This window comes from Erigeron canadensis, chromosome 3, assembly GCF_010389155.1.
Source record: "Erigeron canadensis isolate Cc75 chromosome 3, C_canadensis_v1, whole genome shotgun sequence".
In the NCBI taxonomy this organism is placed as follows: domain Eukaryota; kingdom Viridiplantae; phylum Streptophyta; class Magnoliopsida; order Asterales; family Asteraceae; genus Erigeron; species Erigeron canadensis.
This window is the reverse complement of record NC_057763.1, coordinates 14,547,741-14,561,347: the sequence shown is the minus strand read 5'-3', so window position 1 is coordinate 14,561,347 and position 13,607 is coordinate 14,547,741. Positions and strand designations below refer to the sequence as shown.

The 13,607-nt window shown below is 35.1% G+C and overlaps 1 protein-coding gene across 1 annotated transcript; it reads left to right on the top strand.

The window, feature by feature from the left end:
* Window positions 1–8,027: 8,027 nt before the first annotated feature.
* LOC122591541 lies at window positions 8,028–9,175 on the top strand. Its single transcript, XM_043763804.1, has 2 exons — window positions 8,028–8,727; window positions 8,835–9,175. The coding sequence occupies exons 1-2, from the start codon at window positions 8,028–8,030 to the stop codon at window positions 9,173–9,175; spliced, it is 1,041 nt and encodes a 346-aa protein (XP_043619739.1).
* The last annotated feature ends 4,432 nt before the right edge of the window (window positions 9,176–13,607 follow it).

The window sequence follows — 13,607 nt, the reverse complement described above, 5'->3', positions numbered from 1 at the left end:
AAGATCAAGAGAACTTCTCATAAACCAAAGAAAATTCCACACACTTTGGCACCTCTTCATTTGCTTCACATGGATCTTTGTGGGCCTATGAAAGTACAAAGCAGAAACGGGAAGAGATATATTCTGGTTATCGTTGATGATTATTCTAGATACACTTGGGTCAAGTTTCTTGCTTTGAAAGATGAAACAACTCAAATTCTGATCGATTTCATCACTTCCACTCAAGTGAATCTTCAACTTCCAGTCCGTTATATCTGTTCAGATAATGGTACTGAATTCAAAAATGCCATCTTCAATGAATTTTGCAAATCAAAAGGCATTACTCACCAATTTTCTGTTGTTCGTACCCCTCAACAAAATGGTGTTGTTGAAAGGAAAACCGTACGCTGGTGGAAGCAGCAAGAACAATGCTTGCTTATTCCAAGTTACCATCAAACATGTGGGCTGAAGCTGTTGACACTGCCTGTCATACTCAAAATCGGTCCATCATTAATTAGCGTCATGAGAAGACTCCTTATGAGGTTATTAACAAACGCAAACCCAACATCAATTACTTCCATATTTTTGGGTGTGTCTGTTATATCTTGAATGATCGGGAAAATGTTGGAAAGTTTGAAAGAAAAGGTGACGAAGGTTACTTTGTTGGTTACTCAAAGACATCGATTGCATATCGCATCTTTAATCGTCGAACAAACACGATTCAAGAAACCATGAATGTTTGGTTTGACGAGATGTCTGGCATGATATTTGAACAAGAAAGTTTGCTACCAACATTTAGTCATCCAAAATTCAAGAAATATCCAACTCCAACAAATGAAGAGCTAGATATTCTTTTCGAAGAATTCTACAACTCAAAACCGATTCAAGAAAAGGAACCTCAAGTCATCAATGAACCAATTCCGAACAATACCCTCATTCAAACAAATGAATCAGTTCCAGACAACAATCATGAATCATCTTCAAATTCCACAGAGCAAGAAGAATCATCTTTAAGTGATATTTATTCTCAAAAGAATGATCAAGAACAACCTTCTTAAATCACCCAAACAACTAATCCATCATATACTCCAAATGTGTATGTACCACTGGATTTTGATCATCCAAATTTTGAGGAAAGAGTTCTTCCAAGCAATGATTCCATTGCTGAACAGAACTCTAGATTTGATGATGATAATGTTGACCTTCATCAACAAGATCCTCTTCCTCATGACAACAAGTGGTCACGTATACGCAAAGATCATCCTACAGAACAAATCATCGGAGATCCACAAGCTGGTGTTTCTACCCGTACTACAGTCAATGAGTGTCTTGTTGCACTTTCACTGAGTAACATTGAAACCAAAACCGTATCTGAAGCGCTTTGTGATCCAGAGTGGGTTAAAGCAATGCAAGATGAATTAGCTCAGTTTGAGAGACTGAAGGTATGGAGATTGGTTCCAAATCCAAGGAAAGAAGAACCAATTCGCACCAAGTGGATTTTCAAAAACAAGAAGGATGAAAATGGAGTCGTAGTAAGGAACAAAGCTAGATTGGTTGCAAAGGGTTATTGCCAACAACCTGGTGTGGATTTTGACGAAACTTTCGCTCCTGTTGCAAAAATGGAGGCCATTCGTATATTCTTAGCTTATGCCGCATTCAGAAACTTCACAGTGTTTCAAATGGATGTGAAGACAACATTCTTGAATGGAGAACTCAAAGAAGAAGTTTACGTGGAGCAACCTGAAGGTTTTATTGATCCTAAAAAGTCAAACCATGTCTACAAGTTTACGTCGAGCATGGTATGATTCCTTATCTACTTTCTTACTCAAAGGAGGCTTTACCAAAGGTACTATTGGCCCTACCCTGTTTATTCGTAAGCAAGGTAAACATGTTTTACTTGTATGACATTATTTTTGGGTCAATCAGTCAAACTTTTTGCCGAAATTTTTCATCTCTAATGGTCAATCATTTTGAAATGAGCATGATTGGGGAAATGAATTACTTTTTGGGTTTACAAATCAAACAATTACCAACTGGTATTTTTATATCACAAGGTAAGTACATAAAGGATATGTTGAAAAAGTTTGATATGACTACATGTTCTTCAATTTCAACCCCAATGGCTGCTCGTACAAACATTAATGCTGATAAAAATGGAAAACCATTTGACCAAAAGAGGTATAGAAGCATGATTGGTTCGTTGTTGTATCTTACAGCGTCTCATCCAGATATAATATTTGCAAAATGTATGTGTGCTAGGTATCAAGCCGCTCCAACCGATTTACATTACCAAGCTGTGAAACGAATTTTTCATTATCTGAAGGGTACACCCAATCTTTGTCTCTAGTATCCAAGGGATACTGGATTTAATTTAACTGCCTATTCAGATGCAGATCATGCAGGTTGTAAGCTTGATCGCAAAAGCACATCTGGTACTTTACAATTCTTAGGGGATAAGATTGTAAGTTGGTCATCCAAAAAGCAAAATTGCGTATCACTGTCAACAACAGAAGCTGAATATGTAGCTGCTGCTAGTTGTTGTGCTCAAGTGTTATGGATGAAAACACAACTTACCGACTATGGTCTGAAATATGATCGTGTCCCTATCTATTGTGATTCACAAAGTGCCATTGCAATTGCTGTCAACTCAGTCAATCACTCACGCTCAAAGCATATTGATGTGAGATATCATTTTCTCAAAGATCATGTTGAGAAAGGTGACATCGATTTCTATTTCGTAGGAACTGACCACCAACTCGCTGATTTGTTCACAAAACCACTGGACTAAAAGAGGTTTAATTTCTTAATTTCTAAACTTGGTATGCTAAATCTTGATCCTTAATTACCTTTACCATGGAAGGAATTCTTGATTCATTTTTGAAAAATTAAAAAAAAAATGAAAAACCAAAAATCAAATACAAAAATATAAAATTTTGAAAAATAACAAAAAGATTTTCTTAATTTTCTTTTCTTTTATTTCTTAGTGGCTTGCATATACTTAGTATGCAACCCATTCTTCATTAAACTATTTATTCTTTAAAATGGTTTACATATACTCTATATGTAACCCGTGCTTAAATGATGTATTTATTACTTAGTGGCTTATGCACACTCAGTGTATAACCCATGCTTATTTGTGTTGTTTATTTTATAAATAGTTTGCATATACTCTATATGCAATCTGGTTTTAAAATAAAATCATTTATGTTTCAAAGTTGGAATTAATTCATGTTATTATACATATAAATTGATATAAGATAACATGGAATTGAACGCCTTTGTGTACTTCCAAGTGGTCGTATATGAATGTATATGTGTAATACAAGATGTTAATTGCAATTTTGTTACAACTGTTTCAAAAACTCTTAATTGTTGATCTGAGAAGCAAAGGATTGAACGCCTTTGTGTACTCCTGAGTTATCTCATCTTGAACGATTGATTGAGTTCATTTTTCATAAAACCTGTTTTGATTTCACAACAAATCATTTTTTTTTCACCTTTTCTATGAAAATCTTTTTGATCTATCTTTGCATAGATTAAGGGGGAGTTTGTGATTTCAAATCTATTTCAAACTTCAAATGTGTTGTTTAAACATTTTTTTTACATTTGATGATTTTTTCCAAAACATTTGCTTCAAAGGAAGTTCGGTGTTTAGTTTGCACATGAGCAACTAGGTTTTTCTCAAAAAATTCTACTCCATGAATTTCATCAATGCCGATGAGTTCTAACCCCGGAGTATTCACTTCTTTTATTAGATAGTGAAGGTATTTTTGAGTGATGATGAATTTGTGCAACTAAGTTGGAGGGAGTAAAGTCGAAAAGAGAAAGGTTATGGTGATAATGTTGTGAGAAAAGGGTTAAAAGAATTGATACCCTTCCCTAAAATTCTCAAATCGCCGGGTAAAACAAATTTCTATCGGATATCATTTGTTGATATCTCGGTATTGAAAAAGCCTTCATGGACCCAATGAAGCGATGCACATCTTTACCTAACCACTCAAGTGTTTCTTAACAAATGCTTGTTTTACTTCTCACGGAGATTTTCTCATTTCTATTGACTCTTCATTTGGAAGACGTTGATATTGAAAAAGGGTGACACTCTGCTCCAGTCCCCGACTTCATTTGATCACTTTGTGTCTAGAGCTCTCATAATTGATCATTAATTTGATCGTTATTCATTCTTTAGGACACATTTGAGTCATATCTTTGTGATATACATGCTTATCTTGGTGATATAGCCAGAACATTTGTAGTGATATCTTAGATGATATTTCACGATGATCAAATGGAAATCCTACCATTGCTAACATCATTTCCAGCTTTGAATGTAGGTCTCATAATTGCATTTGTGTAATTATTGAGTTAACAAGAAGTCTATTGTGACCTTGGATTTTTTTTCCTAAAAGTCTTTAAGGATAGTAGAACATGGTTATCGAACGCTTAGGTGACACTGACCATGGTTTACATTCTTTGAAGCAATCTTGAGGTTGGAAAGCCAAAAGACCAAACTATGTTAGAGGTTTGCTTTGTGCATTTCTCAATGATACATAGGAAATCCGATAAATGGTATACATTTCTTTCGGTCATTTCATTAATCCTTTCGATTTTTGAATGCAAACGGATCATTCTTATCCGGTTTCTTTTCTCATCACCCCAACACAGAAACACCAACACCATAATAAAATGCTTATACCAACAACTTCAACCTTACATTTTAGTCACCCATAGGGTTATTTGGGTTGGATTAATGGTTTGGGTTGATGAGTTGTTGTTCATATATCTTTGTGTAAACACCATTGAGCTATGGTTCTTTTGATTTCTTTTGACATTCTAATTCAATCAATGTATGCATAATGACATTGGTTCCTAACATTGTCATTATGAGGGGGAGAAAATAGTATGATTGATTTTTGATTGAGGAAGAAATTAGAATGATTTTAAGGATAAGAAGATCAAGATCAATAATGAAAGGATGCTCACTCAAGATGTTACAAAAAGTTCAAAAATGCTCCAATCAAAGACTGTTATACTCATGAATTGAGGAGGAGCATGATTACTTTCATAAAAGAATTTCCAAATTTTTTTGAAATGTTTACTCTCAAAAGTGTTCAAGACGATGTGACAAAGGTCAAAGCTTCAAAGGACAAAAGACTGAAGATTCAAGACAAAAGAAAAAAAGCTTCAAAAAGAGTCTTCATCAAATTAAAAATCTTCAAGTCATACAACAACACTTTACCAAAAGCTACATTGCACACATCAAGGGGGAGAGTACATGTTTCTGAAAATTCATTTCAAGAATTCAAAGAAAAGAATTCAAGATTCGAAGATTGAAGAATTCAAGACAATTTCATAACTTCCGCACCTCAAAAGACAACTCTGATTCATGATTCAACAATCTTCAAAGATTTAAGACATACACACACTCATCATTCTCTGTTCTATAAGAACATTGAGAATCAACAGATGATCTAACTTCAAGAAGTCCAAGACCGATACTGAATTAAGTTCTCCAAAGACAATGAGAAAGCTTTGAAGAACTGTTTCAACTCACCAATTGTCTTCATCATCGGGCTCATCAAATTCATTCCTACAAGACAAACCAACACGTACTTCAGACCTTACAATATATCACTAAGGGGGAGAATGTTAGAAATCCAAAAATAGTGATACATTGTATTTTAAGCTATGGACTTACTTGTTGTTAAGTCATGTGTTGATGATTTCTAAGGTTGAGGGGCTAATAGTGTTAATTAGCATAGTTAGATAGTTTAGACCATAAATAGCCCTCAATTCCTTAGAAATCATAACTTTTATCATGACTTTTGCATAACACATATAACATTACACCTGAAAAACACACTCTTGATCCAGATTCTCCCTAAACACACACACAAACACCAAGAACACACACACTAACCAAAAGCCATTGTTGATGTGAATTCGGTTGATAAAATCGTGTTGATTACACTCATTATTCTCTAAAAAACTTCTCCAACTTTTTTTAATTCTTCTAACCTCTTTTGATTAATCAAGGAGTAAGACATAAAATAATTCTTCTAAATTCAGTTAGTTAATTCAAATAATAATTAAGCAATTGAGGGTTCATATTATGGTTTTGGTGGCCGAATTTAAGGAGAAGAAGAAGAGAAATTGAAGATTTTATCTTGTTTGATTGTTCTTGGAGGTAAGTAATTCTTCCTAAATACCGAATTATAATCTAGGGTTTTTATTTATGAAATTAGGGTTCTTGAAAATTATAATTTGGGGTTTTCTATTGTTTGAGGTTTTAAGTAAAACCCTGATAAATTTGATTGAGAATTTGATAAATTGATTGAGGTAAGTATGTTGGTAATAAGAAAACCCTATAGTTAGAACCTCATAATTTTGGTGTTTGGCTAGTAGATGAAATATGAAGTTACCTTATAAGAGTTTGATCTTTAAAGATTTTGGAATAGCCAAACACCATGATACTAGAGCATGGTAAAACTAGTTAGATGATTATGAAAGGATTGAGTTATTGAACTTATAAGATAAATGTGTTGAATTATGTATATGTGGTGAAGAACATTTTATGGGATCAAATAACCATTTAGTGTCATCTAGCAATACTCAAGGTGAATGCATATGTATGTGTTTATAGTTATGATATGAAGGGCATAGGTAAATGAATTCCTATGTCCTAATTGTATGTTGTATTGAGTAAGACTAGTAGATAATGTACCTACTAGCAACTATTTGAATTTGTGTGTGTAAGACTAGTAGATGATGTACCTACTAGCAAACATTTGTGCTTGAGTAAGACTAGTAGATGATGAGATACCTACTAGCAAACATTTGATATTGTGCAAGATTAATAGACGGTATGATACCTACTAGCATGTATACTTGGCCAAGTAGAGAATCTTGATTTTGTATTGTGGTTGTAACTTGATGGTTATATGAATGTCTTAGTTTATTGTATGCATTTAGTTTTGGATAGCTTGATATTGATTATGTCCATATGCATTCACTAAGCTTTATTGCTTATGTTTTAGTTGTTTAACATATTTAGGAGTTGGTAGTAGTAGCAAGAGCAAGGAACCGGTCGGGTAAAGCTAGAGCGGAGGTTTTGAAGAATTGGAAGGTTGACATCTTGGGTAATTCTTGTAGACAATCCCTTGGTACATTTTGACTCCTGATACTTGTTGTTTTTGGTAAAACAAGTATATTATTATGTTTTGGAAGTCATGAGTTTTGTTGAATTATGTATGAAACTAAAAAGGGTTAAATCGCCCATTTGCCACTTTTGTTAACTACGGGCGAACGACCCGTTTGGTCGTTTTGATGTATATTTCAATGGTTAAGGTTTTGGACCTATCAATTATGTTGTAATATATGATTTTACTCATTTTTGTGTTTTGGTTTAAAGAATTTGAAGCATTGAAAGTGAAATATGGATTTTTGGCTAAAATGGAAATGTGCAGGTCGGACCATAAATTACGGTCCCTGACCATAAATTTATGGCCCATTGATTTACATGGGACCGTAAATTTACGGCCCATGGCCATAAATTTACGGACCTTGAAATTTTGAGTTGTTTTCAAACAGGGACGAAAAAAATCCAAGAGCAAATTACGGTGCAAATTTTACAGCTAGTTGTAATTTAAGCCGTAAATTTACGGCCATGGACCATAAATTTACGGCCAGAACAAAACAAAAATCGTATTTTTCTTAAATTGAGTCGAGTCGTTTTAATTGGTATCAAAGCCATGGTTCAAGGGATTTAGGTATTCAATCTTTTAATTAGGATGCCTAGACTTGAACCATAGGAAGTGACTTTGACCTTAGGTTTTAGGACATTTGTGTTTGAGAATTGAAGTATTTAGTAAGGTCGATTTAAAATGAAATAGTTTATGATCATAATAGAGCCGGCCTATTATCGGTGATAAGCTATTACGTTCTAAATTGAGCTTACTAAATACAAAGATTACCGAATGCGAATGTTTGAGGTGTTAGAGACTAAGTCATGAATGAAATGTGATATTAATAAACTTCTTGAATTTTGTAGTATGGATTCATCTCAAGGTGAAGATAGATCAAATCGTGATAAAGACAAGAGTATAGTCAATGAAGTGATAGTTGAACGGGAAGATATAACCTGTGACTTTATAAGTGAACAAATAGGGAAGGCTTTGGAGAATTTTTCTCCATTTATTATCAAGAAATTAAATAAAACACTAGAAGGAGCAATGAATGATTACATTGCTCATAAAATAAAAGAAGAAGTGGCTTCATCGGTGCAAGAAGAATTTGATAAACGTTTTCCTAAAGATCAAGCACCAGAAATTCAAACTCATGAAGTTCAAGTGAAACCAACAATGGAAAAGCCTTATGACCTAAAGAATTTCACCATTGCTAAACCACCCAAGTACAATGGGGACCCGGACCCTATTGTAAGTACTAGATGGGTGAATGAAATTGAGGGAGCGTTCCGTATTACAAAGACTCCCCCGGAAGATAAAACTCTTTATGGGTCAAGTATGTTGGTGGATAGAGCTAAGTTGTGGTGGGATAGTGAAATGGTGAAGAAAGGAGAAGATGCTATGATAAAGATGGATTGGGCCGATTTCAAAGTGGCTTTTTTTAAGGAGTTTAGATCCGAGGCCGATGTGACTCGACTTAGAAGCGAGTTTATGAATGACTCCCAAGGAAGTATGAATGTAAATGAATTCCGGGTGCGGTTTCTTGATAAAGCCCAATTTTGTCCGAGTATTTGAAGGATGACAAATTGTTGAAAGAATACTTTTATCGAAAGCTTTGCAAGAGTATTCGAGAAAAGATTACTCTATTGCAAGTTGATTCATTTCCTCAATTAGTGGATGTGGCGAGATGGCATGAAGTTGAACAAGGTATGCCAGATGAAGACTCTTTGAAGAGGAAGGTGGAACAAAGTGATTCTCCGAATAAAAAGTTCCGACCAAGTGGAAGCTCAGGGAGTAGCTCTTCTAGGAGAAATGTTCCTACTTGTACAAATTGTGGAAAACATCATTCTGGATTTTGCCGTTTACCTCCTAAAAAGGGGTTCTTTAATTGTGGCCAACCGGGTCACATTAGCCGAGATTGTAAAGTTGCTCCAAGGAAGCCTACTGTGTGCTTTAATTGTTTCAACGAAGGGCACATGAAAAGTGCTTGCCCATTGTTGTCGGAGGAGGAATGACAAGCGGAGGTAAGAAAGGTGAATGAGAAGAAGGTAGCAAAACAAGTAGGAACTCCTAAGGGAAGATCATTCCAAATCTCAGTGGCTCAAGCAAAGGAAACACCCGATGTGCTTTCAGGTACCTTTCTTATTTATGATACTCCCGCTAAAGTTGTATTTGATTCGGGAGCAAACCGTTCCTTTGTAGCCACCCGATTCACTAAATGTATTCCTTTACAATTCTCTTTCCTTGAATCCCCTTTGTTAGTGGAAGTAGCGGGGGACCAAACTTATGTGATTAAGAATGTGTATCTAGATTGTAAATTGACTATAAATTTCGAAAACTTTAATGCCAACCTTATTCCTATGAGTTTAGGAGAATTCGATGTGATTTTGGGAATGGATTGGCTCGGTCAACATAAGGCAAATATTTGTTGTATTGATAAAAGTGTTCATCTTAAGGCTCCTAACGGTAAAGATATGATCATATATGGTGAAAGGAATCAAGATTCGTTACCGTTGTGTACTTATGCCCGAGCTCGTCGACTTATTTCTCGTGGGTGTAAAGCCTTTCTTGCTCATGTTGTTGATCCTACTAAGGAATCTAAATCCTTATCCGAAATTTCGGTTGTCAATGAATTTGTTGATGTTTTTCCCGATGATCTACCGGGTCTACCTCCCGATAGACAAATTGATTTCAAGATTGATCTTGTTCCGGGTGCAACGCCCATTGCTAAAGCTCCATATCGTCTTGTTCCAACTGAGATGAAAGAAATGATGGATCAACTCCAAGAACTTCTTAATAAAGGTTTTATACGCCCAAGTAGTTCTCCATGGGGTGCTCCTGTTTTGTTTGTTAAAAAGAAGGATGGTAGTTTACGGATGTGTATTGACTACCGTGAACTCGATAAAGTTACCATCAAAAATAAATATCCTTTGCCTCGCATTGATGATCTCTTTGATCAACTGACCATCCTATTTCTCCAAGGTTGATCTTCGTTCGGGTTATCACCAACTTAAAGTTTGTGAAGAAGATGTTCCAAAGACCGCGTTCAGAACCCGTTATGGTCATTATGAATTCGTAGTCATGCCTTTTGGTTTGACTAATGCTCCCGCGGCTTTTATGGACCTTATGAATCGGGTTTGTCGTCCTTTTCTTGATAAGTCCGTAATTGTTTTTATTGACGATATTTTGATTTATTCTAAGAATCAAACCGATCATGAAAGACATCTTCGTGAAATTCTTGAAACACTTCGTCGAGAAAAGTTATATGCAAAGTTTTCTAAATGTGAATTTTGGTTGCGAGAAGTACAATTTCTCGGACACGTAGTTAGTCAAGATGGAATTAAAGTGGATCCGGCGAAGATAAGTGCAATTATGAAGTGGGAACCTCCTAGGTCCCCAACTGAAATTCGAAGTTTTCTTGGATTGGCGGGTTATTACCGGCGTTTTATTCAGGATTTTTCCAAGATTGTCTCGCCTCTTACCAAATTAACTCGAAAAAATGAAAAGTTTGAATGGAAAAGTGAGCAAGAAACTGCATTTCAAACTTTAAAAGAAAACTTGAGTCAAGCTCCCATTCTTACTTTACCGGATGGAATTGAAGATTTTGTGGTATATTGTGATGCTTCATTTAATGGTCTTGGGTGTGTTCTCATGCAAAGAGGGCGAGTCATAGCTTATGCATCAAGACCATTAAAAATTCATGAGAAGCTTTATCCCGTTCATGATTTGGAGCTTGCGGCGGTTGTTTTTGCATTAAAAATTTGGCGTCATTATTTGTATGGCGTTAAATTTTCCATTTATTCCGATCATAAGAGCCTTAAATGTTTCTTTGAACAACGTGATCTAAATAACCATCAACGGAGGTGGTTAGATTTGTTAAAGGACTATGATTGTGAAATTTTATATCATCCTGGAAAGGCTAATGTGGTAGTCGATGCCTTGAGTAGAAAAAGTTCTCATTTTTCAATTCGTGTTTCACCCTTGTGGGTAATGATTACCAATGACTTCATGGAGCGTATAAAAGAAGCACAAGAAGAAGCATTACAACATGACCCTAAACAAGAGGGAATTAAAGGGCAATTAGAACATTTCTCTAAAGATTCTCGTGGTCTCATGACTCGTTATGGAAGAATTTGGATTCCATTTTCATGTACTTTAAAAGAAACTCTCCTTGATGAAGCACATAGGTCCAAATATTCCATTCATCCCGGTGCAAGGAAAATGTATCATGATTTGAAAGTTGATTATTGGTGGCTGGGTATGAAACGTGATATAGTCAAGTATGTGGAAAGATGTTTAACTTGTTTGCAAGTTAAAGCGGAACATCAAAAACCATATGGGAAACTTCAACCACTTGACATTCCTCAATGGAAATGGGAACACTTGACTATGGATTTTATCACCAAACTTCCCAAGACTCCTAAGCATCAATTTGATGCTATATGGGTAATTGTGGATCGATTGACAAAAAGTGCTTTATTTTTACCCATTCGTGAGTCATCATCTTCCGAAGTGCTAGCCGATATATATGTAAAGGAAGTTGTAGCCCGGCATGGCATTCCTATCTCCATTGTTGCAGATAGAGATACAAGATTCACTTCTCATTTTTGGAAGAACTTTCATGAAGATATGGGTACTAAGTTATATTTTAGTACCGCATATCATCCTCAAACGGACGGGCAAAGTGAAAGAACCATTCAAACATTAGAGGACATGTTGCGTGCATGTATTATTGATTTTGGAGGGTCATGGGATGTGCATTTACCTTTAGCCGAATTCTCATATAATAATAGTTACCATGCTAGCATATAAATGCCTCCGTATGAAATGCTATATGGTAGAAGATGTCAAACTCTCATTTTTTGGGGAGAAGTATGACAACGAGAATTAGGTGGAACCGATGTAGTGCTTGAAACTACTCAAAGGATAGATGAAATTCGTGAAATACTCAAGGCCGCTCAAGATAGACAAAAATCATATGCCGATGTTAGGAGAAGACCTATTGAATTCGCGATTGGTGATCAAGTCATGTTAAAGGTATCTCCATGGAAGGGTTTGCTATGATTTCGTAAACGTGGAAAATTAAGTCCACGGTTTATAGGCCAATTTCGAATTATAGCCCGAGTTGGTAAATTAGCATACCAATTGGACTTACCGGAAGAATTATCCCGAAATCATAATACTTTTCATGTGTCTCAACTCCGAAAATGTCTTATTGATGATGCAACATGTGTTCCTTTGCATGAAATAGAATTTGACAAGAAGTTAACTTATGTGGAGGAATCGGTTGCTATTGTGGAAGAAGAGTTCAGGAAAGTAAATAATAAGACGGTACGGACTTTTAAGGTGCAATGGAAGCACCATAAAAGCTCAGAGTATACTTGGGAAACCCAGCATGATATGTTGGTTTACTACCCGTCTTTACATATGGCTTGGATCATGGGGACGTGATCGATTCTGAGTGGGAGAGATTTGTAACACCCCACTATTTTTATGGTAATAGAAAATTTACCCTTTTTATAGTTTTAACATTAAATTAATTTCCTATTATTTTGTTTTTAGATAAGGGGTTAATTTAGTTGGAACTTTAGTGGCTAGCGGGTATAATACCCTTTTATTTTAAAAGAAAACGTGGCCATCAGGAGGGAGAACCCAGCCACTTTAGTTGATGAACCCTTATCCTCATTATTCTCTAAAAAACTTCTCCATCTTTCTTTTAATTCTTCTAACCTCTTTTGATTAATCAAGGAGTAAGACATAAAATAATTTCTCTAAATTCTATTAGTTAATTCAAATAATAATTAAGCAATTGAGGGTTCATATTATGGTTGTGGTGGCCGAATTTAAGGAGAAGAAAAAGAGAAATTGAAAATTTTATCTTGTTTAATTGTTCTTGGAGGTAAGTAATTCTTCCTAATTATCGAATTATAATCTAGGGTTTTTATTTATGAAATTAGGGTTCTTGAAAATTATAATTTGGGGTTTTCTATTGTTTGAGGTTTTAAGTTAAATCCTAATAAATTTGATTGAGAATTTGATAAATTGATTGAGGTAAGTATGTTGCTAATAAGAAAACTCCATAGTTAGAACCTCATAATTTTAGTGTTTGGCTAGTAGATGAAATATGAAGTTACCTTATGAGAATTTGATCTTTAAAGATTTTGGAATAGCCAAACACCATGATACTAGAGCATGGTAAAACTAGTTAGATGATTATGAAAGGATTGAGTTATTGAACTTATAAGATAAATGTGTTGAATTATGTATAGGTGGTGAAGAACATTTTATGGGATCAAATAACCATTTAGTGTCATCTAGCAATACTCAAGGTGAGTGCATATGTATGTGTTTATAGTTATGATATGAAGGGCATAGGTGAATGAATTCCTATGTCCTAATTGTATGTTGTATTGAGTAAGACTAGTAGATGATGTACCTATTAGCAAC

Excerpts from the sequence above, each read along its gene's own strand:
- LOC122591541 (XM_043763804.1), top strand. The coding sequence starts at position 8,028 with ATGGATTCATCTCAAGGTGAAGATAGATCAAATCGTGATAAAGACAAG. Across the intron at positions 8,728-8,834 it reads TAAAGCCCAATTTTGTCCGA|TGGATGTGGCGAGATGGCAT; the intron begins GTATTTGAAGGA and ends TTCCTCAATTAG.